The 27,800-nt window shown below is 41.2% G+C and overlaps 1 protein-coding gene across 3 annotated transcripts in view; it reads left to right on the top strand.

Annotated features, from left to right (window-relative positions):
* MBOAT1 (membrane bound glycerophospholipid O-acyltransferase 1) overlaps window positions 1-22,919 on the top strand; it is a 58,612-nt gene extending 35,693 nt beyond the window's left edge. For all 3 annotated transcript variants that reach the window (XM_065832771.2, XM_071804622.1, XM_071804623.1), the window contains 9 exons: window positions 2,267-2,322; window positions 4,554-4,608; window positions 7,370-7,553; window positions 9,193-9,385; window positions 12,552-12,655; window positions 15,456-15,520; window positions 16,886-17,018; window positions 18,829-18,980; window positions 21,043-22,919. In XM_065832771.2, the coding sequence (XP_065688843.1) occupies window positions 2,267-2,322; window positions 4,554-4,608; window positions 7,370-7,553; window positions 9,193-9,385; window positions 12,552-12,655; window positions 15,456-15,520; window positions 16,886-17,018; window positions 18,829-18,980; window positions 21,043-21,175 (1,075 nt within the window). In that variant the 3' untranslated portion in view covers window positions 21,176-22,919. The remainder of the gene's footprint in view (window positions 1-2,266; window positions 2,323-4,553; window positions 4,609-7,369; window positions 7,554-9,192; window positions 9,386-12,551; window positions 12,656-15,455; window positions 15,521-16,885; window positions 17,019-18,828; window positions 18,981-21,042) is intronic.
* The last annotated feature ends 4,881 nt before the right edge of the window (window positions 22,920-27,800 follow it).

Raw genomic sequence — 27,800 nt, 5'->3', positions numbered from 1 at the left:
TATGGATTGGGGTTTGTGTATCTTTGAAGCAAGGCTAAATTCTGTCTGAATGGGAAAATCTATTTTGAGAAATAGTATGTTGAAGTTAATGGTGAAAATAGCTTGTAACTAATTCTTCTTGAAAGATGAATTGTAATAAAAATTAGAATGACCCAAAGAGAGCTGCTGAACAAATCCTTATGTTATTGTTGTATTCCAGACCTGTGTATATTTAAGCTTGTTCTGGGTTTTTTATGCAAGCTTTTTTACTGACATTTCAAGTAGAGACTGCTGAAACAATAAAAGTAGTTTCTGATGAAGAAATTGATACTACATGTTGTCTGTTTCTGGCTAGAAAACGCAAGTTATCTGCTCATGCAGAATTACATGCAGACTTTTGAAAAAGATTAGCCATATTTAGTATTAAAAAAAGAAGACCACTTATGATGAAAGAATGTGTTTCTCCAGTATTCTTATGTTTACCATGTTCAGCATATTAATGATCTTGAAAATTAGTTTGATTTATCATAGTGGGATGATCAGATTTCAAACAGTTTATCTTAGCCTTTGAATTTGCATTTGCTTGGAACCAGTAAATCGATTTTAGTTGAGGATGATTCAGAATGTCTTGGAAAACTCTGCAGAACATGAATCAGAGATATCATTGAATGTAACTTGTGCTTTTCTGATAAGTCAGTGGGGAAAATACAGTGCTCAAGCTAAAACCAAAAAGCCTTCAGCTTTTTTCCTTCATTGGATTCCAGAAAATATATTACAGTGTTTGAAATGAATAACCGTAATATTTTGAGTAATCTTCTATGTCTCTTTAAAAAGTTCCATGCGCCTGTCAAACTCTGTAAATAGCCTGTGCACAAACTCGGATTTTAATTTCCGTATTGAAGACCACATTTGTGTTCAAGCAGAAACCTCTGTATGGTGTATGTTGATAATTTATCACCGAATCGAGAAACAATCCATTGTATTAATCCTTAGAGAAGACAAATCTCTTCTGTGGAACTGATTTTACATATAATCATGACAATTAAAGCTTTAAAAATCATGGTATGTCCTCATCACCCATTACAGCCTCCTGGATATTGTGGTTGTGAAGGTCTCCTGAGATCTGGGCGCCCTGTGCTGGTGTCCCCAGTGGCAGAGAGGTGGGGAGAGGCAGCGTTAGCAGGTGCTCATCCCTCATTTTGCCTGCCATGGGTCCTTCCTGATTACAGATGTTCAGTGCAGGGTTTTGTGATTAGGGCTCCACAGCCCTTAGAAGCTGTTGTTGACCACAATTAGCCCTGGAACCTCTGCCTGTGAGAGACTGGTTAGTTCTCCCCATGGTTTTGCCCCCATCTTTCTTCTTATGTACCTCCGAATGCTTGAGGCTATGTCCTTTACCCTCATGGGGACCAGCTCCTGATGCCAACAAGTTGAGTTTTGCCTTTTTTCTCTTCCTTACCTGCAGCAGCTCCCATTTGCCTACAGGGCTAAGAAGCTCTGTAAAGCTGGTTACATAAATATTAATATAAGCAGCGTCATTGAATGTAATGGCTATTCCTATGCTGCTTGTTATGTTGGTCCCAAAGCTGCTGCGTTGTTGTAGCCTGTAAGTATGGCTCAGCTACAGCTAGCTCATGGTTTTGGGATGCTCCAGATCTCACATGCCCAAACACTCCCAGTTAAATGTGACATCTTGGACAGGCTGTTGCAAGGCAGTTGCATGGCCAAGAAGCAAGTGGGAAACTCTGCTGTGCTGACTCTGGTATTTGCACATAGCCCTAATTGATAGGGCTATTCATGTGGGGAAATAAGCATGTGTATTGGCAGAGTTGATGTTTTTTAGGGCACTGAAAAGATGGACAATAGGAGACTAACAGTAAGGAGAGCCATAGTTATGTTACAGCAGTGTTGCTGTATTCTAGTGTTGTGTCATTTGGGGCTTGAATTTGGTCTTTGCCTGAAAGGAAGCCCAGTGGACTGCAGAAGCTGGTATTTCCTAGTGGCACGATTTCTGCTGAATTACAATTTGCATTGCTGCAGGATGTGGAGACATAAAATAAGGCTTTGTGTGCACTTAGCAATTAAAAATTCCAGTGCAAGTTACTGTGGGGTTGTTTTGAACCCGGGCAATTGTCTTATGCCTGACTTCCTCCTTCAGTTTTAATTGGATGTTTTCCACTCGTTGCTAATACAGTTATGCCTTTTAAAGGGATAAAGACATTCAGTAAGGAAGTTGGGAATAATACAAATTACGAGACATTTAACTGTTGTTCTGTCTTTGTTACAGTCCGCTGATGATAATTACACAGAAGATCACAACACTTGCATGCCAGTTACACGATGGTAAGAAGAGGAATCTCTTTGCATGTCCTGAAGACAACCTTTTTATTCCAGCACATTCTGTCATTGACTTATGGAGTGGATGAATGTAGTTCAGCGAGTCATTCCAAATGAAGAAGAAAAATGCTTTTTGGATGAAAACTAAAGACTTCAAGTTCTGATCAGTTCTCTAGGATCAAACTGCCTTTGCAGTAACAAAGGCAACTGTTCTTCCCTTTGCGGGCTCTACTTCCTTGGGGCCCAGTTTGCATTTTGGCTAGCAACAGTATCTGCTGTTTAGATGCTACAGTGCACTTTCTTTAAGCTCTCTGAAGCTGTTCTTGATTCTCAAAATTCAAGAGTTGCATTTGATACATTAATGTAACTAATGCCTTTAATGTCAGTGTAGCAAAAATATCATATCACTGATATATTTAGTGATGATACACTTCATGAGTTTTGAGAGGTGGAATTCAACAGCTTTTTGCCAGTGTAGGGAGAAGCACAGTTGCAAGCAAAAGAACTTTGCCTTCAGTCTTGTGCTGTGCTGTGACAAAGAACACTATTATTTCTCAGTAAAATGCCTGTGTCTAGTACAGCACGAAGACTAGAAATGTCATCAGTGCTGTTATTGCTCATGTCTCCTGATGTTGCAATGTGAACTTCTGATGGTCTGAGGCCCATGGTGTTATAAGCTGTGGGTGGCTGAATTAGTAGCCTTCTATGGAGTTGTAATCATCTAGAGTTTAGGTGACGGCCACACCACAGACTGCAGGGTCTGGCATTGTTTTCAGGCCAAGTTTACACAAGTAGGTCTAATGCTTTTAGCTGTCTGTAATGGGTGCAGCTTGGAGCTCTGTGTGGGCTAATTGACCTTGTCACTGACATTTGTGTTACTGAGGCTTTTCTGCTTCTGTTATTTAAGCTAGCCAGCTCAGGTACCACTGCGTGCTGCAGTGGCATGCAGCCTAGATGCACATCTAGAATACTGAAGGTAAATGAACAGACAGAAAGGAAAAGATAACAGCAGAGGCAGGAGCATTTTAAGCAAACCACAAATCCAGCAGATTAATGATGATGGAAAAGTCTCGTTACATTGTGAACATCCATATACGAAGCAGTTGATCAAACAGAGGCAACTTGCTGTTCAAGCATCGGTGACAAATCTCTGTTTCTAAAAATTTAACATAGCTGCCCATAAATGGAAACAGACAAACAAAATACCCAGTCCTTTAAGTAATTAAGTGCTTAATTGTTTCCCTGAAATTCACGCCCTCCCAGTATTCACAAACTGAAATAACAGAGAGAGAATGGGAATGAACAGCTTATCAGCAGTCTTTTTAGGAAATGGGTTTTGTGTGTGTATATTGGTAATTATGGCCAGTACACTTTGAACAGTAGTGTTGATTGATGCCAGGCCCCTGGTCTTGTGAAGATGTATATATGAACACTCAGCATCAAGTGCTGTGACTCACCCTGTGGTGGGTTGTTCTGCTGAAGCCAGTGGGATTCCTCACAGTGTGTACAGCCAAAGCTTCAGTCAAGGTTTTGAGATATTTGCTATGAGCAATGTCTGTTTATGTGCTGGCCATCACACCAGATTTTTCTGCAGTTTTCCTAGGACAGCGAATATGTGTCTACCTCTGGCCCCAAAGGTCTTGTGTGCTCAACAGGAGGTCAACCCTTCTAGCCTGGACCTTGTATGATTACAGATTATTACTGATGTGTGTGTTTAGGCTTGCTCCAGCAGCAGGCAGCTAGGCTGCTCCTTCACACCAGCAAAGCTTCTGTTTCCCGAGAGCCCGTTTCTCTTCCCCTGCCCACTCCTCCTGCTGTGAAATGCTCCATTTCTCACCAAGGAGCCAGCGGGAGGCTTGTGCCTAAATGAGCCGGCAGCTTCTGGGAACAGAGGTTTTTCCAGCCCAGGGCTGTTAGCAGAGGCTGCTGAGGTCGCTGCCAGTTGGTGGCATGGCGAGTTGCATTGTGTCTGTGGGAATGCTATGGCTGCTTCTCCTCAAAGTGTAGTGAGGGTGAGACAGGGAATGAGGTAGGGAACTGGGTAAAGAGGTAACATGGAATGTGAATGTACGTGACCTAAAAGTTAGGAATTGAGCTTTATTACAACTGCATGTGACAGTTGTAGCTTGTGTTGAAGCTTTAGAAAGTTATCTGTGGGATGCAAACATAAGGCTTGGTGCACAGGTTTCACTGTTTGGCTTTCAGAAAGGTCTAATATGGCTTTTCTTTCTTTTTAGGAATAGGACGACAAGCTGAGGAACTCACTGCTGAGCAAAATCGGCTTGCTGTAAAGTAAGAATTTAATTCCCCTAGTAACTTGTGTTTCATTTCATCCAAAGAATTTTAGGGTTTGGGCTTGGTGTGGTGGTTTTTTTTGGTGGTGTTTTTTTGTTTGTTTTCCTTTGCAATGCCAGGACCAACTTATTGGCCCAGCCACAAAAACGTTCCCTGCTTCTTCCCAGCCTGTGGTAAGGCACAAGTTCTACCTGCTTTTTCTGTCTGCTTGAGCACTTTAGTTTTTATAATGCTGCTATGAGTACTCTCCTTACACGTGAAGAGTTTCTCTGTTATATTCGTTATTTCTTCAATCCAGGACTTCTGCCTTTTTCATCCTATGCTGGTCACTAAAGCACTGAAGTACTTGGCAACGTCCCATTGACTTAAATATATACTCCACATTCCACAAAACTAGTCTTTGCTGAATCAACTCTTACATTCAGGCTAAGACTGTACTATATGGACTTTTTTGGCTATTGTCTTCATCCTATCTGTGATATGTTATTTTTTCAAGTGGAATACTCCTCTATCAGCAAACCACTGCATAGTAAAGTCCATTTTGGTTTGAATCTGACACATAAGGTACTGCTTTTCTTTGCCATAATTTTAGCACACTGAAATTTTATTTTTCCTGTCTCCCTCCATAATGTTAATACTCATAGTCCTTCAAGTTATGTAATTAGTCTTCTCATTGTTCAGAGGGATACAGCATGTTGGTCATTGTTAGAGTGCCTTTTTTTTTTCTAAATACAAGTGCAGCAGGCAGGTGAATTCTTTCTTTCCTTTTTTTTTTTTTTTTAAGAAGAATAATTAGTATTACAGAATTAGATAACCATAACTACTTTTCAGCTTGAAGTATTTGTTTAAGGCCAAGGAAATTATTTCCTTCATTTCCAAGGCAGAAGATTGAGCCATCAGGAAGTCTACCTGTGATCTTCTAAAAGTAAGAAGGGAGTAATTTCTCAAAAATCAAAAATCCTGTAGGGAGACTCATAGAACTTTCTCTGTGACCCATAGCTTTGTGTCTATTTTTAAAGCTGACAGCATAATGTTTAACTGCACTGGGCCCTTACGACCATATTATTAATTCTAGGCAAATTCTCACCAAACAGGCTTTTTTTTTTTTATCCTTGTACAGTAGATGAGCTCATAATAAAAAAGTACATGCCAATAGCTTAAGTGTCGCTGGCAGACAAGTCATAACTGAAGAGTTTTAAATCCCCTTTGGTAATACAACCTTTTGTCTTCCCTCCTGGTTTTGGTCTGCTTTTGTTTCTCACTCATCCTCTGTACATTCCTTCATGCATTGCTCATGTCTCTCCACCCACCCATGTTCAGAATGTACATTGAAACTAATGACTTTATTTTTAATCTTACTGTAGAGCACAAAAGCACGAATCATGGACCAAATTTTGCAGAACGGAAAGATGGCCCTTACTCCAAATTGTTTGCTGCATCTTTCTGTGAAATTTTGCCAGAGAACATATCATTCAGGCACTAACATCTACAATAGCCAGCAGGGTGAAAGCAGAAAATCCCGGCTAAGCTGTCTGTTTATTCAAACTAATTCCGCTTCAGAATAAAAGTAGGCAACAGCAAATGTTTAACTGTTGCTTAGTTTTTTAGCTAGAAATTATGTTTAGGTCTGAAAGAATTTTAAGTGGTATTTGGTTTACGCATGTCCATCTGTGTCTTGGACAGCCTGGAAAGTTTGTGCCCTAGTGTCTTTTCTCATCTGGGGACTCCTTGTTTACCTGGATGGTGACTGTTGGCACATTTGTGGAGAGCACTGTGTATCTCAGTGCAGAATTGAAATGTTGGTGTTTTCTGCTGCATAAATAAAGCAAGCCCAACAATTTACAAATTACACTGGTAGTGAGAGGCCTGTGCACCATTTATTTTTACATCCTACTGATCTGTAGCAAGGACAGTGGATCTTCATTTTACATCTAATGTAAACTCCCCTCCAAGGAACTTGTGGGATTTGCACTTGCAAAATGGAAATAATGAACACAGTAGGCTCTCTTTGACTTTTATCTTCAGCTCTCTTTTGATTTTTGTGTTTACTCCCTAGTTCCTCTTCCTGTTTGTGATGCAATACAGGCAATTACTTCCTTTATTTGCACAGTAGGACAGAATACCTCTTCATTCTCTTCCTCTGTGTCCTCACATCACATTGCCCATTTTTCAGAAGGCTGAACTGAAGGGTGGGTGAGAGCTCCTCTCAGGCCTGAGAGTCCTGATCTAAACGCTCCCTACCCTGTGGTTTGCACAAGACAAGCTACTGCATTGCATTGCTTGGTGAGACCAGTGTTACTCAGCTTGTGGTCTGCCAGCCCATACAGGCCCCTGACATAGCTGGCAGATGTCCAAAACCAGTTACCAACTTCTCACTTCTGGTACCACTGGCCTGTTCAAGATGTGCAAGTCAATGTGTTTGAGAGTGGGTGTCTAAATTTCTCACTGTTTTTAACTAAAATGTTTCTAGTAATAAGATAACTTTTCAAATCAGTAGCATTCATTCACCTGTATTTTAAGCACTTCCATGTTACCCTTGTGCTGACTGCTGTCTGCCAGGCATTACCAGGATATAAGAGAGGCTGTGCTTTGTCTTCTCCAAAACAGATCTAATGAGGTTTCAGCTGGTGTGGAGGGTGGCAGGAGAGAGTTGGGGACTGAGGCAGAGAGTACAACAAAAAGCTTTTGTGAAAATCTTTGCTGTGTTTTACCTATTTTTTTTTTCTTTTGTTTTGGTGTGTGTGGATGATTTTCACAGGACGAGACCTTCTTTACTGGAGTATTTAAGCTATCTTCTCAATTTTATGAGCATCATAGCTGGGCCTTGCAGCAATTACAAGGATTATATAGCCTTCATTGAAGGAAGGCATGTGCACATGAAACTGTTAGAAGTGAACTGGAAGCAGAAGGGTTATGACAGACTTCCTGATCCTTCTCCAACTGTAAGTTTTAAAATGGCAAAGATTTATTGTGAAAGGCAGGAGAGTACAGCTTTGTACATGTTTCTCATAATTAAAAACTAAGAAGAAAAAACATTTTTGGGTTATCTTCCTAGTAAAGATTACAGGGGCTTTTTTTTCTTTGAAGTGGCTGCTGTTTTTATCACAGGGTTGGGGAGAAGGGCTAGTGTCTTCCTCTTGAATTCCCCAAATGTGTTTGGCTTGCAAAACGGGTCATTGGTTAATGAGTGTCCTTTGTGCAGCGACGGGAAAGGTCTGCAGGTTCTGACAATGACAAGTTGCAGTTCAGCTCCAAACAGAAGAGGACATGTCAGAAAAAAAAAGAGAAGTCAAATCCCACCCGTAGGGCAGGAGATGTTAAAAGTACGTGAATCACAACTAATCAGAAACTGTAGCTTGCAAAGGTGCTTTGCAAGAGATTCTCACGCTTTAAGAAGACTTGAAGGTCATTTTTCATACACAATTAACACTGATATTATTTTATATTTTGTTAATATTACTGAAGACCTTCCTATAAAATGACCTGCTTGTAAGACAGGATAGCATAGCATGAGAAGTAGATTCCTCTCCTTTACCTTAAAGCGACACTGAATGCGCAGCTATGTGAGTGCGTGCAAAATGTCTCTTCTGAATGTGCCTAAACATACCTGATTCCTGTTGCACATGGTTGTATTTCTGCTGACTTCAGTAGTGTTACTTCTGACTTACATTAGCCTGACTGAGGTCAGAATAAGCCTGTATTGTGTTAGATGCAATTGAGCAGAGAATATGAAAATTTCCAACATAGGCATTTAAAGACAATTGCACATTACTTTATTCCTGAATGTGAAAATGATATAAAAAGACAACTTGGGATAAAAAAAAATGCATTGTTGTTTCAACATTGTATTGCACTTTTATTAGTCTTTTGGGAACATAAGTCAATTTTTACATGGTACCCAAGTGCCAGATTTACCTTTTTAATTCTGACTGTATCAAGTAGTTTACTTGTGATGTGTATTTCGAATTGATCTTCTAACTACTGACATGATTGTTGATAGTATTAGTATATAGAAAGCTAGGGAGTGGTCACAGAAAACACTATGGTGTAGCATATACCCTCTGTCATGGGAAGGTGTATGTGGTGTGTAAGATGCATGCTTTTTGGACAAGTGGTTTTTAGCAAGACCTCTGGTAGCTGGTCAATAAGACCAGCTGTTGTACTGAATACCAATGCTTTTGGCTTCCAGGAGGAATCCGCTCTTTAGTTCCAGCAGATGACAGTCCATATAGGGAAGATTTCTCCTTTATGTTGTAGAGTTTGGGTTTTTGCTTGTTTTATTTCTAATTTTAGGACCTTCGCTAAATGATGTAGGACTCTCGTGTGAAGTTCATCACCAGTTTTGACTTCTAATTTTCCTTTGTACCTACCTATAGGAAGTTCAGTAAAACAAATTAAACCAAAGCTTTAGCTGTGGCCTTTCCTTTGTTAACTCTTCTAAACTAATTATCAACTTTGTCACTGTTAACTTAATTGGTCCTTGAAGTGCATTGGTTTTGTATGTTATGAGTACTGCCTTTTTTTTTTTCCCTTAAGCAAATGTTTCTAATGAATGTTTCATTGATGTTTGTGCCTTTTTAGGGAGCAGTGATGTACAAGCTGTGTATCACACTAGTATCTCTCATTTTATTCTTGACACTTACCAAGAACTTCCCTATGGCATATATTATTGATAATGAATTTCTTGATAAAACACCCTTCTTGTCAAGACTTGGTTACCTGTATGTTGTAACACAGGCAGCAAAACCAAAGTATTACTTTGCGTGGACTTTAGGTAAGTCTGTCTGCATCACTTATTTTTGTAGGCAACAAATAAGATAGTAAATGGGGGAGGGGGTCTGAAACACTGTGAAGAAACAAAAATAAATTAATCCCTAGCCCTGTAGTTCCCGTGGGAGATGTACATGTGTTCCTGTAGGCAGTGGACCACATTGAAGTGGGGAGATGTCAAAAGTTTTGAAAAATGTTCATAAAATCTCCTGTAACTTGTCTGACATCTCTTGCCTCTGGAACGAAATCTGCTTTTCAGCTTCTTGCCAGTAAAGACAATGTAACAATTTCCTCTTACTTAAAACTTTGTAATTGTACAAAAATAATTTTAATGGGAATTCTTAGGAGAAAAGGTTTGCCTCCTCTAAAGCTTTACTCGTAATTTGCCACTTACATCAGTGGACTTGGGAGGCTAAAATTGGTCACACTGGCTTAGGCTTTACAAGTATGTTGTAAAGCAAACAGACTTCTCTCTTACTGTGGGACATCTTCAGCATATGCATCTGTATTAGAAAGCTGCAGTTCTTGTTGGGGGTCTGAAGTTAGGCTTTGTCTCCAGGGCACTGTGTGATCCTGTGTGTGTTAGCTTTGAATGGTCAAGAGAAAGGATTGAAGAACTGTGGGGAAGGTGGGGAACGAAGGAGGTGTTGGGAAGGACCCAAGAATCTCAGCAAGAACAAGGAGAAGATAAGGAAGAGGGCTCATTATAGAGAGAAGCAAATTTCTTTTATTGGGAGCCAGCTAGACTGGTAGTCAAAATAATCTTTTTGTATTTTACCTTCTTCCTTTTAGAAGGCACCTTTCCCATCCATGTGTGAGGAGTCAAATCACTTTAAGCCAGGCTGAAAATTGAGAGACTGAATTTTTTTGCTGGTATTACAAGTCTGTGTGTAGGGGAGATCCTGAAAACCCAGCCAGCAATGCATACACCTGAAACTGAGAAGAGTGTCATTGAGATGGAAAGAGCCAGGGAAACTCATTGCAAGGCTGGGATTAAACTGCTGGGAATAAAACTGACAGGTTGAGGGAAGACAGCCAGGACTGGCATGTGTGGGGTGGGAAAGGCTTTGGGATAAGAATTACTTGCTCAGAAACTTATTTTTGTGAGATCCAGTGTTAAATTGTTGCCTCCATTTGTTCCAGCATTATAGAAGTCCATTATTGAAGAGATAAACTGAACGTGGGTTTGTGATGTGTCTAAGCCATAGAGGCTGTAAAAATAACATATAAATTACGGGTTCTGGGAAGGACGCACATTGCATGCTGGCGATGAGGCCTCTGCCATTCGCTTTGCCAGTTCAGGCAGCAGAACAGTAGACACTTCATCCTTTCACAGTTTAGCTCTGGGTGGCATGGCCCAGGGCATTATAGAAGTGCCTGCTGAAATGGTTGGTCAGCACTTCCTGTCCTCAGAAAAGAACAGTCACGATATTGTGCAAGAGCCATGCTGCTGAATTCCTCCAGATCCATGGAAAAACAGAACATTCGGTTTCTTGCTGCATTAGAGATAGTCATGGGAACATGGCTGCAAAACTAACTGCCAATGACACCAGTTTGAGACTGAGCGCCTGCACCCAAGGAGCTGTGAAAGTGAGACACCAGAGCTGGTCATGTCTGCTGGGCTTTGTGGAGGCTGGGGTTCTGTGAGCAACCTGAGGGTGGACAATAGTGATTATTGGGTGCTTCACACCTTGCTCTGCAGGCAGCAGCTTGGGAGGTGAGATGATGACAAGTCTGCTATGTTTTTATGGCCCTGGATTTCTGATTTCTTTTGACAAAGAAACAATAAGTGGTCCATGGAGCCACTGGAGCAAAAAGGAGCAAATCCAAGAGTTCCCCTGCTCTGGGGTGACAGTTACACATGGCTCCAGCCTCTGAGATTGGGCAGGTCCTTTGGGCCTTGCAGCTTGTTACTGATCTTGTAGCAGGACACTGCCACTTACCATAAGGTAATTAGAAATTTGGACAGGATTGTTGGTTTTTTGTTTGTTGTCATGTTTTTGGGTTTTTGTTGTTTGTTTGTTTGTTAAAAGAAATTAAAAGCATAGAGACCTTTTTTTCCATCAGCCAAATCTAGCTCGTTTAGTTAAGTGGAAAATAAAATGGAAAATTTTGGGTTGGAGAAGGTTGTTCATTTATTTATTTATTTATTTATTATTAGTTTTGTTGCTTTAAACTAGGTTCTCTCCCAGGTTTTAGAATTCCATCATGAGTTTGTGCCTGTCTTCATAGCACTTACAAAGCAAAGTCAGTTTTCATTTTTGGGAAAGAAATGCTTACCTTTTTAAAGTGTAACTTAACCAGGCTTGTATTTTCTAAATGATCTAGAAGGAAAAGCCTTACCTGTATTTTCACTTTCCTTTTTCTTCCAATAATCCTTGGTGTTGGCTGCTCCTAATGATCGAGAGATAATGAGTCCCTCCTGTTTTCTTAGTGCTCCAAGAGGGGATTTCCAGCAGGGGCATGTTAAAAGTAGGATTTTGAGACCCAGTGATGAGAGGGCTCCCAGGCAAGGCTGAGCGAGGAGGCAGCTGACTGGCACCCTGGGAAAGAGCAAGAATTGCAGCATGTGAAATGCCTACCGTTACCCAAGCTTTTATTTGCACTTAAAGTAGCTAAGTCTCTAACTGAAGTTATTCAATATTTGATTTGTAGAGATGGTGAGGTACTTAGGGAGGCACTGAGCAACAGGATTAGCAAAAGGCTTTGTCTGTGGAAGTCTGAATGAAAGTCTTAATGAAAACAATGGTGTTGGAACTCAATAGAAATGGTAAGCGTGTCTTTGAGACGCTGAAGTTTTCCTGAACTCTGGAAAATACTGTGACATCCAAGTATGCTAATTGATTTTGTGGCAACTCATATACTTCTATCTCAGATTGATAATAAAGGCAACATACAGGGAAATGTGATTTTGTATCTATTGCTGTCTTATTTTTATTTTATTACCTTATTTCTTCTGCCCAAGAAGTAGCTAGTCTTTCCTCTTGAGGAAATTACTCTTGTGTTGCCTTATAGTAGTGTCCCTTTGCCAAGGGGAAGCTTCTCTTTGGAGGAGAGAATGGTAATTGCTATAAAACTGACTTAATTGTGTGTTTAGTGTCATACTGACTTGTAAGAAAACACAGCTCCTCTAGCAGTCTGATTTGACCCGTTTTGATTTGATTTTGCAGCAGATGCAGTCAATAATGCAGCTGGTTATGGATTCAGTGGAGTTGATGAGAAGGGCATTTTCCGCTGGGACCTGTTGTCCAATTTAAATATCTGGAACATTGAGGTGAGTTGAAGGAGTGGCTGCATTTGTGTAATTATAGACAAACATGACAATGAGGAGAAGCTTTGCTGGAAGGAAAATAGGTCGATGCCATCAGGCCACACCTCTTTGACATGGAGAGGTTTTGTATTTTATCTGTTGGGTAGATAAGAAGCATCTGTCCCACAGCCTTCGTCACGTTCTGTATTCAGGTTGCATTTCTAAATAGTTTATAGAGGGTTAATACATGATTAATCAGATGTTTAATAAATGAGCAGTCAATTAGAGTAGATTGTGGCTGAGTTCAGCAGGTCAATAAACTGCTCACAGCTATGATTCTCCACCATCTGTAGTGTATTCTGTTTATTTACTTCTAGCAGTCTTCCACTTTTGTAACCCAGTTGAGATGGGCGGCAGTAGTGAAAGAGGCTGCCATGACACTTGCAAGGGCTGGGTCCCTGCACGTGCTGGAGTGTCTCTGGTAAGTGGAGCAAAGGTCAGAGAGATCACAGGGACAAACTAAGCAACCTGCATGGGAACTGGCTGGGCCACATAGAGCTTAGACGGCTGGTGGTCTACAGCTCCGTCCAGCAAGCCGCACTGTTTCTCAAAACATCTGTCACACGTTTCTTATGACTGCAGGATGCTTTTGACATCCATTAGTCTTTTGTAAGCTATTTATGTTTGTTTCTCTAACGCGAAAGATGGCCAGTGTAATTTGTTTGCCCTGAATAATGTTTTGTGAATGCCAGTGGGATATGAAAATGTTTATGTGTCTGAGACTGCTTTCTAAAGGCTTCTTTTCTTTAGAAGTAGGAGGAGCTTCTCCCTGTAATTCTGTGGTTATGATTTTAAAAGGAAAAGCAGATGAAAACAAGTTGACTGCTTTATTGCTGAACGATCTGTGACTAAGTGAATGTGCTTTAATAGCTCTGCTCAAAAAGGAAAGAGCCCCTATAATTCTTCATTGAAAAACATTGAAAGATGCCAAAGCTGGACATATCATTATGTGTTTTCCCTTTCTCTGTGTTTGCTTTTTTTTTTTGTTTTGTGGTGGTGGTGATGGTGGGCTTTTTTACCATAATTAATCCTCATTATACATCTCTCCTTGAGTGGTACAGAATACACCGTTCATAATGCTTTATACTCCTCAATGACAGTAACACCCTAGATACCACTCTAAGATCATGAATCAATATCTGATTTGGTTTGGGGGCAGGAGGTGATTCCTTCCTTGATGGGCTGAGGCAGTTTCTACTTAAAGGAGGAAAGCGAAGTGCAGGCAATGCTCTTAAGCCAAATTAAGGAAACAGGAGCCTTTGCTCCTCTCTACACACCAAACTGTAAGGACCCTTGAAACTTTTTTTCTTTACTGGTTACATGGGCAATAGAGATCAGAGTGGAAAAATTATTTCCAGGATCATAAAACAGAGTGCTCTCCATTGATTAGATCACGTGTGCAAAGACAAAAAGAGAGGCTACAGAGACCATTACTAAGCCTTGAACTCTCACTTTATACCCAACAACAATTTTGGGAATTGAATGTGTCATTGTGCAGTGCATTTTAAGCAGGTATATCCACCTACACAGGTAAAATTGCTTAAGAGTAGGGAACCTGAGTGCTAAATCTGGCTAAGAAATGACCTGATCTGTAGTAAAGATAAGCACATGGCAGGAGTTGTGAGAGCATTAGAATGTGACAGGAACTAAACGCATGTGGGGGACTTGAAGAAAGCCTTGGCAGCATGCATGTTTTGACAGCCAATTACTACTTTCTCTCTTGTTAATGTAACAGGGGAACTTCAAGGAGGCCAAAAGAGAGTGACAATATTACTTGGAAGAGAAATTATATTTTTCTTGGCTTCTCTTGATACAGTAATGCGATTAAAATGTGGCAGTGCTGCACTGGGAATTGCTAATCATTTTAACACTTTAGACACAGAGGATGGAGTGCTAACTTTCAGAATTCTGTGTGGAAGTGTAAAAATATCTGCATATTCCCCTTGGACACCTTTGCCTTTGGTCCATCTTTTCAGTGTGCCCTTTCTTTCGGCTGATATGTGAAAACAATGTGGTGTCACTGAATCATGTTCCCGCTTGGTGAGGAGGTCCTTGGATGTTTCTGTCAGCAAGCGAGGAACCAAGGGGGAGCAAGGATGGGAAACTACGAGAGGTGAAGTTGATCTGGATTAGGCAAACTGATGCTGAATGGGGTCCAGCAGTCCCTTAAAGCTGGTAGAACTGGTGTTGTGAGGAAGTACAGGTGGTTCTCGAGGACCCTGGAGTCTACTCTGGTTTCTCAAGCTGGGAAGTGGGCTGAGAATTGGCTTGTAAATTTAGTCATCATTTTTTTTGGTCTCTGTTTAGTCTTCCCCCTTCCTTCTCCAAATAATTATGCATTTCTTTAAGGTTTTTTGGTAATATTTTGTTTTCATAGCACTCTAGGGAAGCCCAGGCTGTGTAATGGGTGGCAAGACATCTTTTCCAAAAAATGAAGCTGTTTATGAACGGAAGGGAAGGCCAAGCATCTAAAACAAGAAAGTTCTTCAGATTTTCCATTATTTTAAAAATAACCAAATGTAGTATTTAATTTTACAAAACAAAAGGAGATTTTACAGCAGATGCCAAGTGTTAGCAGTGACCAGTCAGCCTAGTTAATGTCCCTCCCAAAACATATTAGTGTAACGATGGATGACTGTGGCACGGTCTTCACAACAGGTAGCTACTGGCATTAATATTTTCCGTGTATCTCCTCTCTAATTTAAAATGAAAGTATTATTTTACAGGTTTCATTGCTAATGTTTCATGTGAACTTCTTTCTTAGACTGCAACAAGTTTTAAAATGTACATTGAAAACTGGAATATTCAAACAGCTGCCTGGCTAAAACGGTAAGAATAGTGAAACAGTAATGTGCTTGTAAGACCCAAAAACTCTAGATGGCCTGGAAAAAGAGTGACTGTTGAATCTCATAAATGTATAGCTTCTTGTGTGTCTTTGTTTCCTGTGTCTGCAACAGTTGGCGGAATACAAGTATATTTGGTGCTGTAATGTTTTATTGCTGCAAATTTAAAATGCCTACATTTTGTATATGAGCAGCAAAGCTATAAACAAACTGTTCAGATCTTCCATAATAAAATGTAATAGCATTTTGATGGCATCTTTTGGGCTTCCGTTTGCCTCCGTTATTCTTGCTGTATGGTTGCACTTTGCTATGTTATGTTTTCCATGTGTACTATCACTGGATGCAAGCCTTGTGCCACTGGGATCCAGTTCAGCTAGAACTGGAGAGAAGTTGAAATCTTCAGAGCCCCAATGTAGTCTGGTTTGGAGTTACCAGAAGATGGTTGCTTAGAGGATCCCTGTTAAGGATATGAAGAAGAGACTTGCAGCACTGAGAAGATCTGATTTTAACCTGTGACTGTTAAGACACTTAAAAATACTAGCATAAATCCAGGTTTTGTAGATTGAACTGTCTCCTGTTATTTGTTATACCTTTTGGCATGATTAAAGCTCAGCGTACAGTCAATGTAAGATCTGAAATACAGGCATGGATTTATTGTAGTTATCATAGCTATTTTTCTTGTTAAATATATACATCGCAGAAGTCAATATCTACTGTTTTTCATGATTGAAAGGATGCTGCTGCTAAGAAGTGCATTATCTTGACTTGTTTCTTTTCAGTTAAACCTCAGATAGCTAAATAGGTGTGTTCTTGAACCAGTGTCATTAGCTGATGTCTTTGGAGTAAGATTTCGGGCTGCTGAAGTTAGCAGGAATCCCCTGCTTTGCAACAGCTTATGACACTCCCTATTGTTCCCAGCATCTGCCAGCTAACAGTGCCTAAAAGTACTTCTGTTCACCAGTGAATGGTGGGGCCACGTCTCTGTCCTTCGACTTGCTCTTGATCTGCCATCAGAGTTTTGAAGTGCAGTGTGTGATTCCAGATAGAGATATAAAGTTGAAAGAGAGGTCTCACCTGCCCTTTCCCCCTGCCTTTTTTTTTTTTTCAATGCTATGAGCATCAGGAATATTTATACAGATGCTCTTCGGACATCTAGTGCCTAAAAGCATGTTTCCTCTCCCCATCTAATGCTCCATATAAACAAGAGTGTCTCATGCCCTTGTCTGTAACTGAGGAAAGATAAGACCATTAAGACAACAGAATGAAACCTTAAAAATAGAAAAAGATTTAAGTGCAGTCTCCATTGTTCAGTTGTGTCCAGCTTCTTCTTATTTTGTTTTTGTCTTTGCAGTGTCTGCTATGACAGAGCTCCCTGGTACCCTACGGCTCTAACGTTTATCCTCTCGGCCCTATGGCATGGTATCTATCCTGGATATTATTTTACGTTTCTTACTGGAATCCTTATCACACTCGCAGCCAGAGCAGTATGTACCTTTCGTTGTTCTCTTCTAAGACCCATGCTAGATACTATCCAGCTGTCAACTGTGGGAATCACCCTGACATGGTCAAGCAGCTTGTACCTGTTGTGAGCCCTCTTTCATGCCTTAGTGAACTTGAGATTCACTGAAACTTTGTTTTGCATTGATGCTAATTACAAAGTACCCCCAGCAGCTATAACCAGCCCAGTTCTGCACATGCTGCAATGCTGTCCTTGGCTGCCAGAGGAAATGTTGCTTGTGTGTGTACAGTTAGAAGTACCACCAGCTATGTTCATGCAGTCATATTAGCTTGGGATTCAAGGTTAAGCTTGAGTTCAGACTTCTGCTAGGTCATGTTTTCTATATGCTGGCATGTAATCAGCTCTGTGAACAATGTTTCGCAAGAAGCTGTTGTGGGTTGAGCGCTAGCTCAAACTTTAACTGTTTAATGTGGATGCAACTGATGCAGTAAACTGGTCTCCATGTTTATGAACCTCGTCTTGGGTGGCGTCAACAAAGAGAGAACAAGTTTTATGTCTCTCACTTTGTTAAATTTATTACTGCTGATCTTTCAGGCTGAACCAACCTGTTGTGAAGGGTTAGGAAGCACCATTGTTGTCTTTCAGACTTTGGCTATGGATAAATAACCAGGTCAATCTGAAGGATGAATTAAGCTAGTGATCAGTATTAGCTGCTGTGGCTAGAGCAGGTTGCTGAACATGCAGTCTTAACATGTGCTTTGCTTCTCATTTATGAGGATTTCATAGATGTCAAGATAAACCAAAATCTCTAGGGAGCAAATGCTTGCAGGTAGAAACACATATTTATTCATTAAAAGTAACTTTGTTTCACCATTGATAACCATAAATAAATTAAAACCAGGAGAGAGGAAGATCGAGTCTTACCAGCTCTCCTCCCCAAAGATATTGTGCCAGATACCCAGGATGAGAGTCTGCTCCCATGATTAGAATCATAGAATGTCCTGAGCTGGAAAGGACCTGCAAGGATCATCGAGTCCAGCTCTTGTCCCTGTATATGACAACCCCACAGTTCACACCATGTGTCTGAGGGTGTTGTCCAGTCTCTTATTGAATACTGTCAGGCTTGGGGCCGTGACACCTCCCTGGGGAGCCTGTTCCAGCGCTCCACCACCCTCTGGGGGAAGAACCTTTTCCTAATGTCCAACCTAAACCTCCCCTGGTACATCTTCCTGCCATTCCCTTGGGTTCTGTCATTGGTCACTAAAGAGAAGAGCTCATCGCCTGCCCCTCCTCCTCCCCTTGTGAGGAAGCTGTAGTCCCATGAGGTCTCCCCTCAGTCTCCTCTCCTCCAGGCTGAACAAACCCAGTGACTTTAGCTGCTTCTCACATGGCTTCCTCTCCAAACCCTTCACCAGCTTCGTAGCCCTCTTCTGGACACTCTCCAGTAACTTTAGATCTTTTTTTATCCTGTGTTGCACAGAACTGCACACAGTGCTCCAGGTGAGGCTACACCAGTGCAGAGCAGAGCAGGACAATCACCTCCCTCACCCAGCTGGCAACGCTGTGCTGGATGCACCCAGGACATGGTTGGCCCTCTTGGCTGCCAGGGCAATTGGGGGATGCTTCTCTATTTGCTGCTCATTGACTGTGGGATCTTGGAGATGCCAGTCAGTACACTTCTGTCTTCCTAGTCTCGGGGCTTTCTAACCAGAGTATAAGCTTTTCTGTAGTAGTGGTGATGATAAGTGGAACGTCATCCGCTGCAATGCGTCCACATGACTTTGCCTAGGAAATGGATTTATATAATTTTCTGTGTATTTTTCCATGACCTGCAGGTAAGAAACAATTGCAGACATTACTTCCTCTCATCAGTGCCTCTCAAGATAGCCTATGACGTTGCTACCTGGGTTGTCACTCAACTGGCCGTGTGCTACACTGTTGCGCCATTTGTTATGCTGGCTGTTGAGCCCACGATTAAGTTTTACAAGTAAGTTCTCTCTTCTTGACTATTACTCTCCAGGCCAGCACAGGCTTTTGTTAAACAACACAAACCACTCTGAAAAGCAGTTGGCATTTCATCACATTTGAAAGGAGTCCAAACAGGATGTTTAATAATCTGTAAGGGGTGATTTTTGTGCTCCTATAACTTATTGAAATGATAATAATAATGCTAACGCAGAGCACTTCACTTCTGCTTCGCAGTCCTTCTGTGTCCTTATGTGACTTCGTGTATTTGGTTCTCTTTTTCAAAACAGTCAAGTCTGAACCATTAACAGTGGCCAAGGCTGGAGAGGTTAAGAATAATGTGAGTTGGCAGTAGGAAGGAATTGATGAGAAAAGACCAAGATTCCAGCTGCCAAGTGTGTAGAACAGGAGATGTGATGGGTCGGCAGGAGATAAGGAGGGTGCTTGGTAGAGTATTACCTCTTGAAATGAGTATGCTTCTCTTTTTGAATACTTCCGTAAGAAGTGAATACCTCCTTAGGTTCCTTAAAAATAAGAAAACGCTGGTAGTGGAATATATGGAATACAATAGAAATAATTTGAAAGAGAGAAATTGAGAAAATAATTTGGAAAGGAAGACTGGACTACATTTCTTTACTTTTCTTTCATTCTTCAGTAAACTTTCAACACAGAGTAACAGATTTTGGTTAAGACAAAAGACAATTCATTCCTCTAACGTAAGATATAGAACTGGTAGTCAGGATAGCTGCTGTCAGTAAGTCTGTTTAAAAGGGGTTGAATTTTGACATTTTCTATTCTTGTTTCTTAAAACATTTTATTTCAACACAGAAAATGTACTATACAAAAATTACTCCAAATCTTTCTTAGTTTCAGTAAGGTGCATTCCCAACTACCTTGTTAACATCTAATTTTTCTATAAAGACAGAAGTAGCAAACAGCAGTCAGAACAAAAAAGGAGAGAAAAGACTAAAATATTAAACCAGTTCATAAATTTACCCCATAAGTGAAGTTGGTTCCTTTTGTGCTACAATAGGCCATTCTGTGTAGTAAATATTAATGTAATTCTGTGAGATTACATTGCTAACATCAAAACTACAGAAATAAATATGTGTGAAGAACTTGCTAGTGCTATGCCAGCATCCATGAATGCAGAAATGTTACTTTTACCAAGGTTCTGACCAAAGAAAATTATTTTCCACCCTCTCCCCAAGTTGGCTCATCACCTTAATATTCTTTGCCCTAGAATATAGTTAATACTTAAGTTTAAGCAAGGAAGTTTGGAGCACTGCACAGCTGGCAGTGGTCTTAACCACCTTACAAAATATTAGAACTATACTAAGAAGCATAAATGAGGCCACAGAGAGGTGCATCTCTGTTGTTAAGAGCTGGACCATACTTTTCCCAGATGTAGTCCTCCACAGAACCAGAGCCTCATGTAGTAGGCTAAAGTATTTTCTATTTCTGTTCAATCTTGTGTTTACCAAATTATTTGATATAAAAATATTTGATATTTAATAAGATATCAAATTAAAATACCTCGGAGTAGTTACCTTCAAAAACACAACCCTTCTGTAAACATCACTACCTGACCTTCCCCAGCTAAAAGCTGAGTGTTTTGATTTATTTCAGATCTCAGCACAGCACTTGGAATCATTTGTGTGTGTGTGCATTTGTTGTGTTTTGTTTTGTCTTTTAAACTTGTGCAAGCTTTATGTCCTAAGCATGAAGGATATTTCTTCAGAATGTAGCCATGTATATTCTAACATTAAAAGAGAGATGGGCTGAGTAAGTTTAAAGTTGAATTACATGGGTTAACCTGAGCTGTCAGACTTCAGATGCTGGAGTTTCCCAATTTATTTCTTGCCTTAACATTAACATCCATGGCAACATTTTCATTGATGCCAGTGGATGCTACATGCATAGGCTGTGCGAAATTCAGGGGTGTATTTTTGTGCTTTCTAGGTCAGGTTCATACTGTCCTCATTGATCACTTAGCATAAAATTCTGCATGGACTTACTGAGGTTGCACAATTCAGGTTGTTAGCAACAAAAATATAACATTCTCTTTCTGCTTTTGTTTCCAGGTCGATGTATTTTCACATGCACATTCTAAGCATCCTGGTGTTACTCGTTTTACCGATCAGACCTCAAACCCACTCCATGAGAAAGCCTCAGAATCAGGCCATGAAGAACGCTATTAAAAGCAAAGACAAATGATGCCTCCAAAGAAAATTGCTGACATTGGGAAATCAAACTGTCATATTGGAAACAAACAAAGAAGAATAGAAATGGGTGGAATGAAGGCTGAAGTAGAATACAAGTGGCATTTGTATTAGTTTTCTTGAAATTTTACTGGACAGGGCAGAAAAGAGCCTGAATGACTGTATTCCAAATTATTCCAGTTAAGAGAGATTTTTACAGCCAACGTTTACAGGCTCATGGGGCATTTTGATTTTTTAAATAAATATTTTTATGAAGTGTTTTTATATATTTAAACTTTTTTACACAGGCATTTTTGCTCTTTTACAGTAATATACAATTATTAATCAATAATCTTGTGATTAGAGGGCCAGGTAGTGGCTAGTAAACAATTAGACCAGCTGCCTGGTAGCCTGGTGCTGTGGGCAGCTGGCAGGAGAAGCTTTTCGTCTCTTGGCTGTGGAGAAAGATGGTACAAGTAGAAAACTTAGGGACATGGGGTTGCTCAAGGTGCTGGCACTGACTTCTGCCCTGGCAGGGAATAGAGGGAGCGGGGTTTTCTCTGGCAATCCCCAGAGCAGGGACTACAGCCTGAACTTGGCAGCAAGTGTATTTCACATCCTTCACCATGACACCTGCTGGTAATGACGGCGAGACAAGTCCCTTGGGAATAGGTGTCTGGGAACACTGGCAACTGCCTCGGCCAAAATCTAAAGCCAAGTAAAAGTGAAACGAACAAACCTCAAACCTTTAGAGTAAAAGAAGGAACATACACTCTGTGATGTGTGGAGTTGTGCTTCTCTAATGACGTAGCTGGTGCTCATTGCTACATCAGCCTTACTTTGCAGTTTTAGAGTGATGCAGCACTTCCATTTTTTCAGCATCAAAATAACTGGGGAGCCGTGCAGGTTTAGTATTTTAAGCTCACAGTTAGGGGTTAAATCTGAAGAAGGTTTGTAATGGGTCAGACTGTTCTACTCAAAAACATCCCATCTTGTGGAGGGTTACATTTTAGCAGGATAACACTATGAAACCTGAAGAGTAATTATCATAGTCATAATAAGTCACTCTCTACAAAATATTGTGTTGTGATATGATCATCACAAGAGTCAAGACTTGAGTCCTGTATGATCTTGACGTGTGACTTAGCCTGGTGATGCAAGTTGCCCTGCTTATAAAGCCCTTGGCTTAGAGGGATGTTTTGAGGTTCAATTTCTAAGAGCTTATTGTGCATTGAGGTAACCTGCTGCTAAATGCTTTGTCAGGTTTTATTTCTTTGTTCTTTTTTTAAATCCACTTACCCCAATAAAACAGGCTTGTATGACACATCAAAACCAACTAAAACATTTTTTAAAATTACTGTTTTCCAGGAATGTTTTTATCAGGATTTTATAGAAGCAATTCGCAGAATCACAGAATCGACTGGGTTGGAAAAGACCTCAGAGATCATCAAGTCCAACTCTTAATTCCCTTGTTAAAGTACTGGTATTGCTTTATGATCATTTAACTGACATGTGATTGAGCAAAGAATCTGCTGGTTGCTGCATTCTGATTTTTATGTCAGATTAAAATTTTGGGAAGAAACAAATTGGTGAAACCAAAACAGGTTCAAAAAAATTTTCTTTTCTCTGATGAGAAGTTTTTGTTTTGTGACCACCTCATGATTTAGAGCATAGTTCATGGAAGAGTTTGTTTGGTAATTTATTTTGAAAGTGAAGTGGGATTGGAAGGTTGATCTGAATAAACAAATTGCTTTGTGTCACCTCCTGGCATTATTAATCACATACATCTAATGTGAAAATGGGTGAGCAGGTGTGAGATTCCTCACACTTGTGAGGCGAGATCATAGAATACCAGGTTGGAAGTGGCCACAAGGATCATCTGGTCCAACCTTTCTTGGCAAAAGCACAGTCTACACAAGATGGCCCAGCACCCTGTCCAGCTGAATCTTAAAAGTGTCCAATGCTGGGGAATCCACCAGGCAAGATGATTCCAATAGCTGATTGTTCTCATTGTGAAAAATTTCCCTCTTGTGTCCAGTCAGAATCTCCTCAGGAGGAACTTCTACCCATTACCCCTTGTTTTTTCCATTTATCTCCCTGTAAAAAGAGAGTCTCCATCTTCTTTGTAGCCACCCTTTAAATATTGGAACAAGGTGATGAGGTGTCTCCCCTAAGCCTTTTTTTTTCTCAAAGCTGAACAAGCCCACTTCTCATCTGCTGGATTTTACAGACAAGATGGGCTTTACAGCCTGCTCCTGCTGAAACAGAGACAAGATGAACCCCATTCATTTTTGTGGAAGTTTTGTCCTTAACTTGGCTGATCCTTATTTGTCCTCATTTATGTTTTCTCCTTATTGGCACCAGCCCCACTCGCCTCTTGGGCATCCAACATTTCCCTCGAGGTCTGGCTGCACCAGCCCTGTTGCTCATGGCAGGGAGCCAGGGTGCATCCCTGGGAAGGATGGTGGTTTGGGCGCTGCTGGATGTGGGATCCTGTGTGCTGAAGCCAGGCTGTGTTTACCTCCCAGAAACTCGAATGAATCTCTACGAGTGCTGGCAGAGCCAATGTAATGCATATCAACACCAGGCTTCAGCAACACCGCAGAAGGCCCATGTTTCCATTAGGTTGGCTTTAATACCTGCTCTGGAAAATAAATGGAGTTGATGGGGGTTGCAGGTTTGTATCTGCTACTTTGCACCTGGAGATCTGCCTGCACAGCCCATGTGCTGCTCTGCAGCCCTTCCCCAGCTGTGCCTTCAAGAGAGGACAGATATTATCTGTGGGGTTTCTTTTCTAGCATTTCATGTAAGTGGAAATTGCTTAACTACAATGCCATCAACTTCTGTTGTAGTTTCAGCTTCTACAATGTGATGGATTAGTCAGGGCCAGTGAGCAAACTCTTCCTCTGCTGTCATGTTGTCTTAGCCTGAACTTCTCCCTGAAAACAGGAACCCTGGGCTTCAATGGCAACTGGTCATGTGGTTTTAATATGATATGTTACACAAATTAACACTGAAATAGTACTTTTTAAATGTTGCATTTGCAGGGAAACATGCTGGTTGAATTAGTCTTAAAGTTGGGGGGGGGGAAGAAATTGTCAAAAGTATTTGCTGTACTGTGTTACTGTGGACTGGGCAGCTTACCTAGACAAATGTGGCAGCCCTGCAAAGCTAACACAGTGCGGATTTAAACCGCTGTAAAATATTCTTTTGAAAAAAGGATATTAGCTTTGGTATTACCTTTTTCAATCCTTTGTACTAAGTCTTTCTCTCCTTTTCTTCTTCTCAGAGGGAGAAAATTTGGTTTTATAGAGAGACTACAAACAGCCAATACTATTTAGAGGAGACTCATGCTAGTAGCATGCATCTACTTTGCACAGGAGTATGTAACTCGTAAGAGCCAAAGTAGACATTCAGGTCATAAAAGTGTGATGTTGGGAGCTCGAGTATTAGCTTTGCATGACTTGGTCTCTATGTGGAATACTGTAACTTGAAGGACTGCTTCAGTGATTAAAATCCATGATTGCGATTACCAGCATGTTAGTAGCTTCTAATCCCTGTCTGGGGTCCTTGTGCTGCAAAAAGCCGAGGAGCTGGTGCTCTTAGGGAGATTCTGAACACAAAGAATCTTGATGGTTTGTAAGAGAGAAATATGGGACTATCAGACAGAAATTTTAAAAGTAGATTGTACTGGATTGACAAAAGTTGTATTTTAAATACAGGAATACCAAAAAGACACCATGACCTTGGATTGAAGGCACATTCTAAATGCTATTTTTCTGCACATTCAGCTGCATTAAAACTAAAGTAGAAGTTGAGGCACACTTAGGAGAGAGGACTGAATGAAGAGTAAAACTTAATTTCAGCATAAGTATGAGTCTGATATTTAAAGAAGCGACAGCTCAGCAACTTCCTTAGTGAGCTGGAAGCAGAAAGTACTTTCTTTGCTGTCCTGTAAGCTGTCCCCCTCTTTGAGTACATTCCTGCATGTCCCCTTGGAGCATGCCGAGCAATGGAGGCAGCACAGAAGTGGGATACAAGGTAGGCAAATATTTTTCCTTCCTTTGGGCTGCTCTGTTCTGCATGCATACATTGTACATAGCTGAGATGTTTTGCATCACTTAAAATGAGGTAGGCGGGTAAGAAGGCCATAGATTTTTAGCCTGTTGATAGGTGTTCACATAAACCTGCACTTGCATCTCTGTATATATAATATCAGGCTCAGCAGACTAGAACTGGATCCTTTCTTAGAAATTACAGGTTGAAATCTCGACACCCAAGGTAGGTTAGCGATAAAATTCCCATCACTGAGGTCAGTGTCTCTGATATTTATAGCCCTTATCTCCCTATTCCTGAACTGCAGACTTTAGAAAAATATTCTGCTGTCTGGAGTAGCAAAGGGACTAACTGGAAATTTGGCTTTAACATTTAAGAGTGTGTGACAAGCGTTGCCTATGATCCGTGTGTTGTGGACAGAAGAAGAGCATGGCTTTCCTCATTCTTACTGAAGACAAAGTGGCACGCACAGCAGCATATTGAAATAACAAATATGTTTGGAGGTACCATTCTCTTTCCTTATGTCACTGAACTGATGTGCTTCAGCTCTCAGGTGCTAGAGATATTCCACTGCGATTACAAAGTGGGAAGCCTTGCATGACATCAGCGTGAGTGCAGAAGCACAGTGTGCACTATACAAATGTATTCTTTTGTGCAGCATCAGCCTGCTGCTCCCTTGCATTTGAATTTGCTCTGGGTGGAAGCTGCAGCCTTCTGAGCGCTGATGTGACATAAAGTGACGGCGCATTTGCTCGGTTACATTTACGAGTGGTGCCCTCTGTGGGCGGCTGGACCTCGGCGAACACTCGAGTGAAGATTCAAGTGTACTGAGGGGGGGATGCTGCAAAGGTGGGGGGTTTTGCAGCATTGCAACCCTGATAACTGCAGGACAGCTGGTGGGTTTCGCATCTGTGGTGATAAATGTGCTTTGCTTTGGGGCAGGAGAGCAAGAGAAATTGAAAATCTAGGTAGACTGGAAAACAATATTGTTACAGGAGGAAATACTGCCTTGCTGGTAGCAAAGATGGTGTTTATATGCCTTAAAAATTTGAGGTACACTGTTATTCACCTGACTCGAATATGGTCTGTGGAAAGGAACCACAGGACGAGGAAATATCAGTTCTGAGAAGTGCCCTGAGACTGCCCTCAGGACCTGATTTATTGTCCATCCACAGAGCAGCTCTAAAAGTGGGACCCCAGGCCTGCCTGGAGGCTTTTCTACTTCAGGGTGGTTTGCTCACACCTGGATGAGGAGCCGTCCAGCTTGACTGTGTGCGGCAGGCAGCAGATCCAGGAGTGTGTCATGCTTATGGTTGGTTTTCCTGATCTCTCTGTCAGAAGCTGTACCGGTCCAGAAATACTGGGAAAAGAATGTGGAGCATACCCAGGCTGAACCAGTTGCTGTGGGACAGGGTGAAGGGAAATACTGCCAGGACCCCCAACATGCTAAGCAACCCTTGCCTTGTCCAGTGATGGAAGTGGGTACCCCATCTTCAGCTGGTGACATGGACCCTCCTCTGAGACACATGGATTTCTCTTTGTTCATAAAGATGCTTATTTTTTCATGTCTTGGTAGGTTCTGTATCAGGGCACATTAGTGTTCCTGCTTTGTTTTGTTTGTGTTTGAGCAAAATGGTGTTACATGGCTATTTTTTGTCTGATCAGGGAGATACACAACTAAAGGCAGCCTCAAAAGATGTGGTGTATAACGTGAGTATAAGAATAGATAACATGAACACATTCTAAGTCTATTACTTGATTTACCTGTCTGTGACTCTGATGCAGGTTTTTTTTGCTCCAGCACTCTTAAATGACACCTTCCGGTGTATAGCAAATGATGCAAGTTTCCCCTGGAGGTGTTCTGGAGGCAGCTTGGACAAAAAACTCCATTTCTGACGTACACGGGTTCCCCAGCTGGCCTGGTCCATGGCTCTGCCAAGGCAGTCAGCTGATGGACTGCATAGGACACTTTGGGATAGCTCGGGGTGCCGCTTCCTTCTTCTCCTATCCCTTGAACATGTGTGTGATCCATGGTGTGCATGTGTGAGAGACTGCTTGCAGCCTCAGCCTTCAATGTGCAAACTCTGGTGCAGGGCCCCTCAGGTACATGAAAGAAGAGACAATTCTCACACAAATCATGAGCAGAAAGGCAGGTGGATTTGGGCAGCAGACAGCAGAGATAATTGGAACTGGGGCTGTTTAGCCTGGAGAAGAGGAGGCTGAGGGGAGACCTGATCACTGTCTACAACTATCTGAAAGGAGGTTGTAGCATGGAGGGCGTTAGTCTCTTGTCCCAAGTAGCAAGCAATAGAATGAGAAGAAATTGCCTCAAGTTGTGCCAGGGGAGGTTCAGATTGGATATTAGGAAAAAATTCTTCATGGAAATGCTTGTCAGGCATTGGAACAGGCTGCCCAGGGAAGTGGTTGAGTCACCGTCCCTGGAGGTGTTTAAAAGGCATTTAGATGAGGTTTCTTAGGAACATGGTTTAGTGTCAGACTGAGATTATGGTTGGACTCAATGATCCTGAGGGTCTCTTCCAACCAAAATGATTCTATGATTCTGTAACTGCATAGGAGGGGACCAG

This window comes from Patagioenas fasciata, chromosome 2 (assembly GCF_037038585.1).
Source record: "Patagioenas fasciata isolate bPatFas1 chromosome 2, bPatFas1.hap1, whole genome shotgun sequence".
Lineage (NCBI taxonomy): Eukaryota > Metazoa > Chordata > Aves > Columbiformes > Columbidae > Patagioenas > Patagioenas fasciata.
Note: the sequence above shows the minus strand (reverse complement) of the source record. Positions and strands in the feature narration are given on the sequence as shown.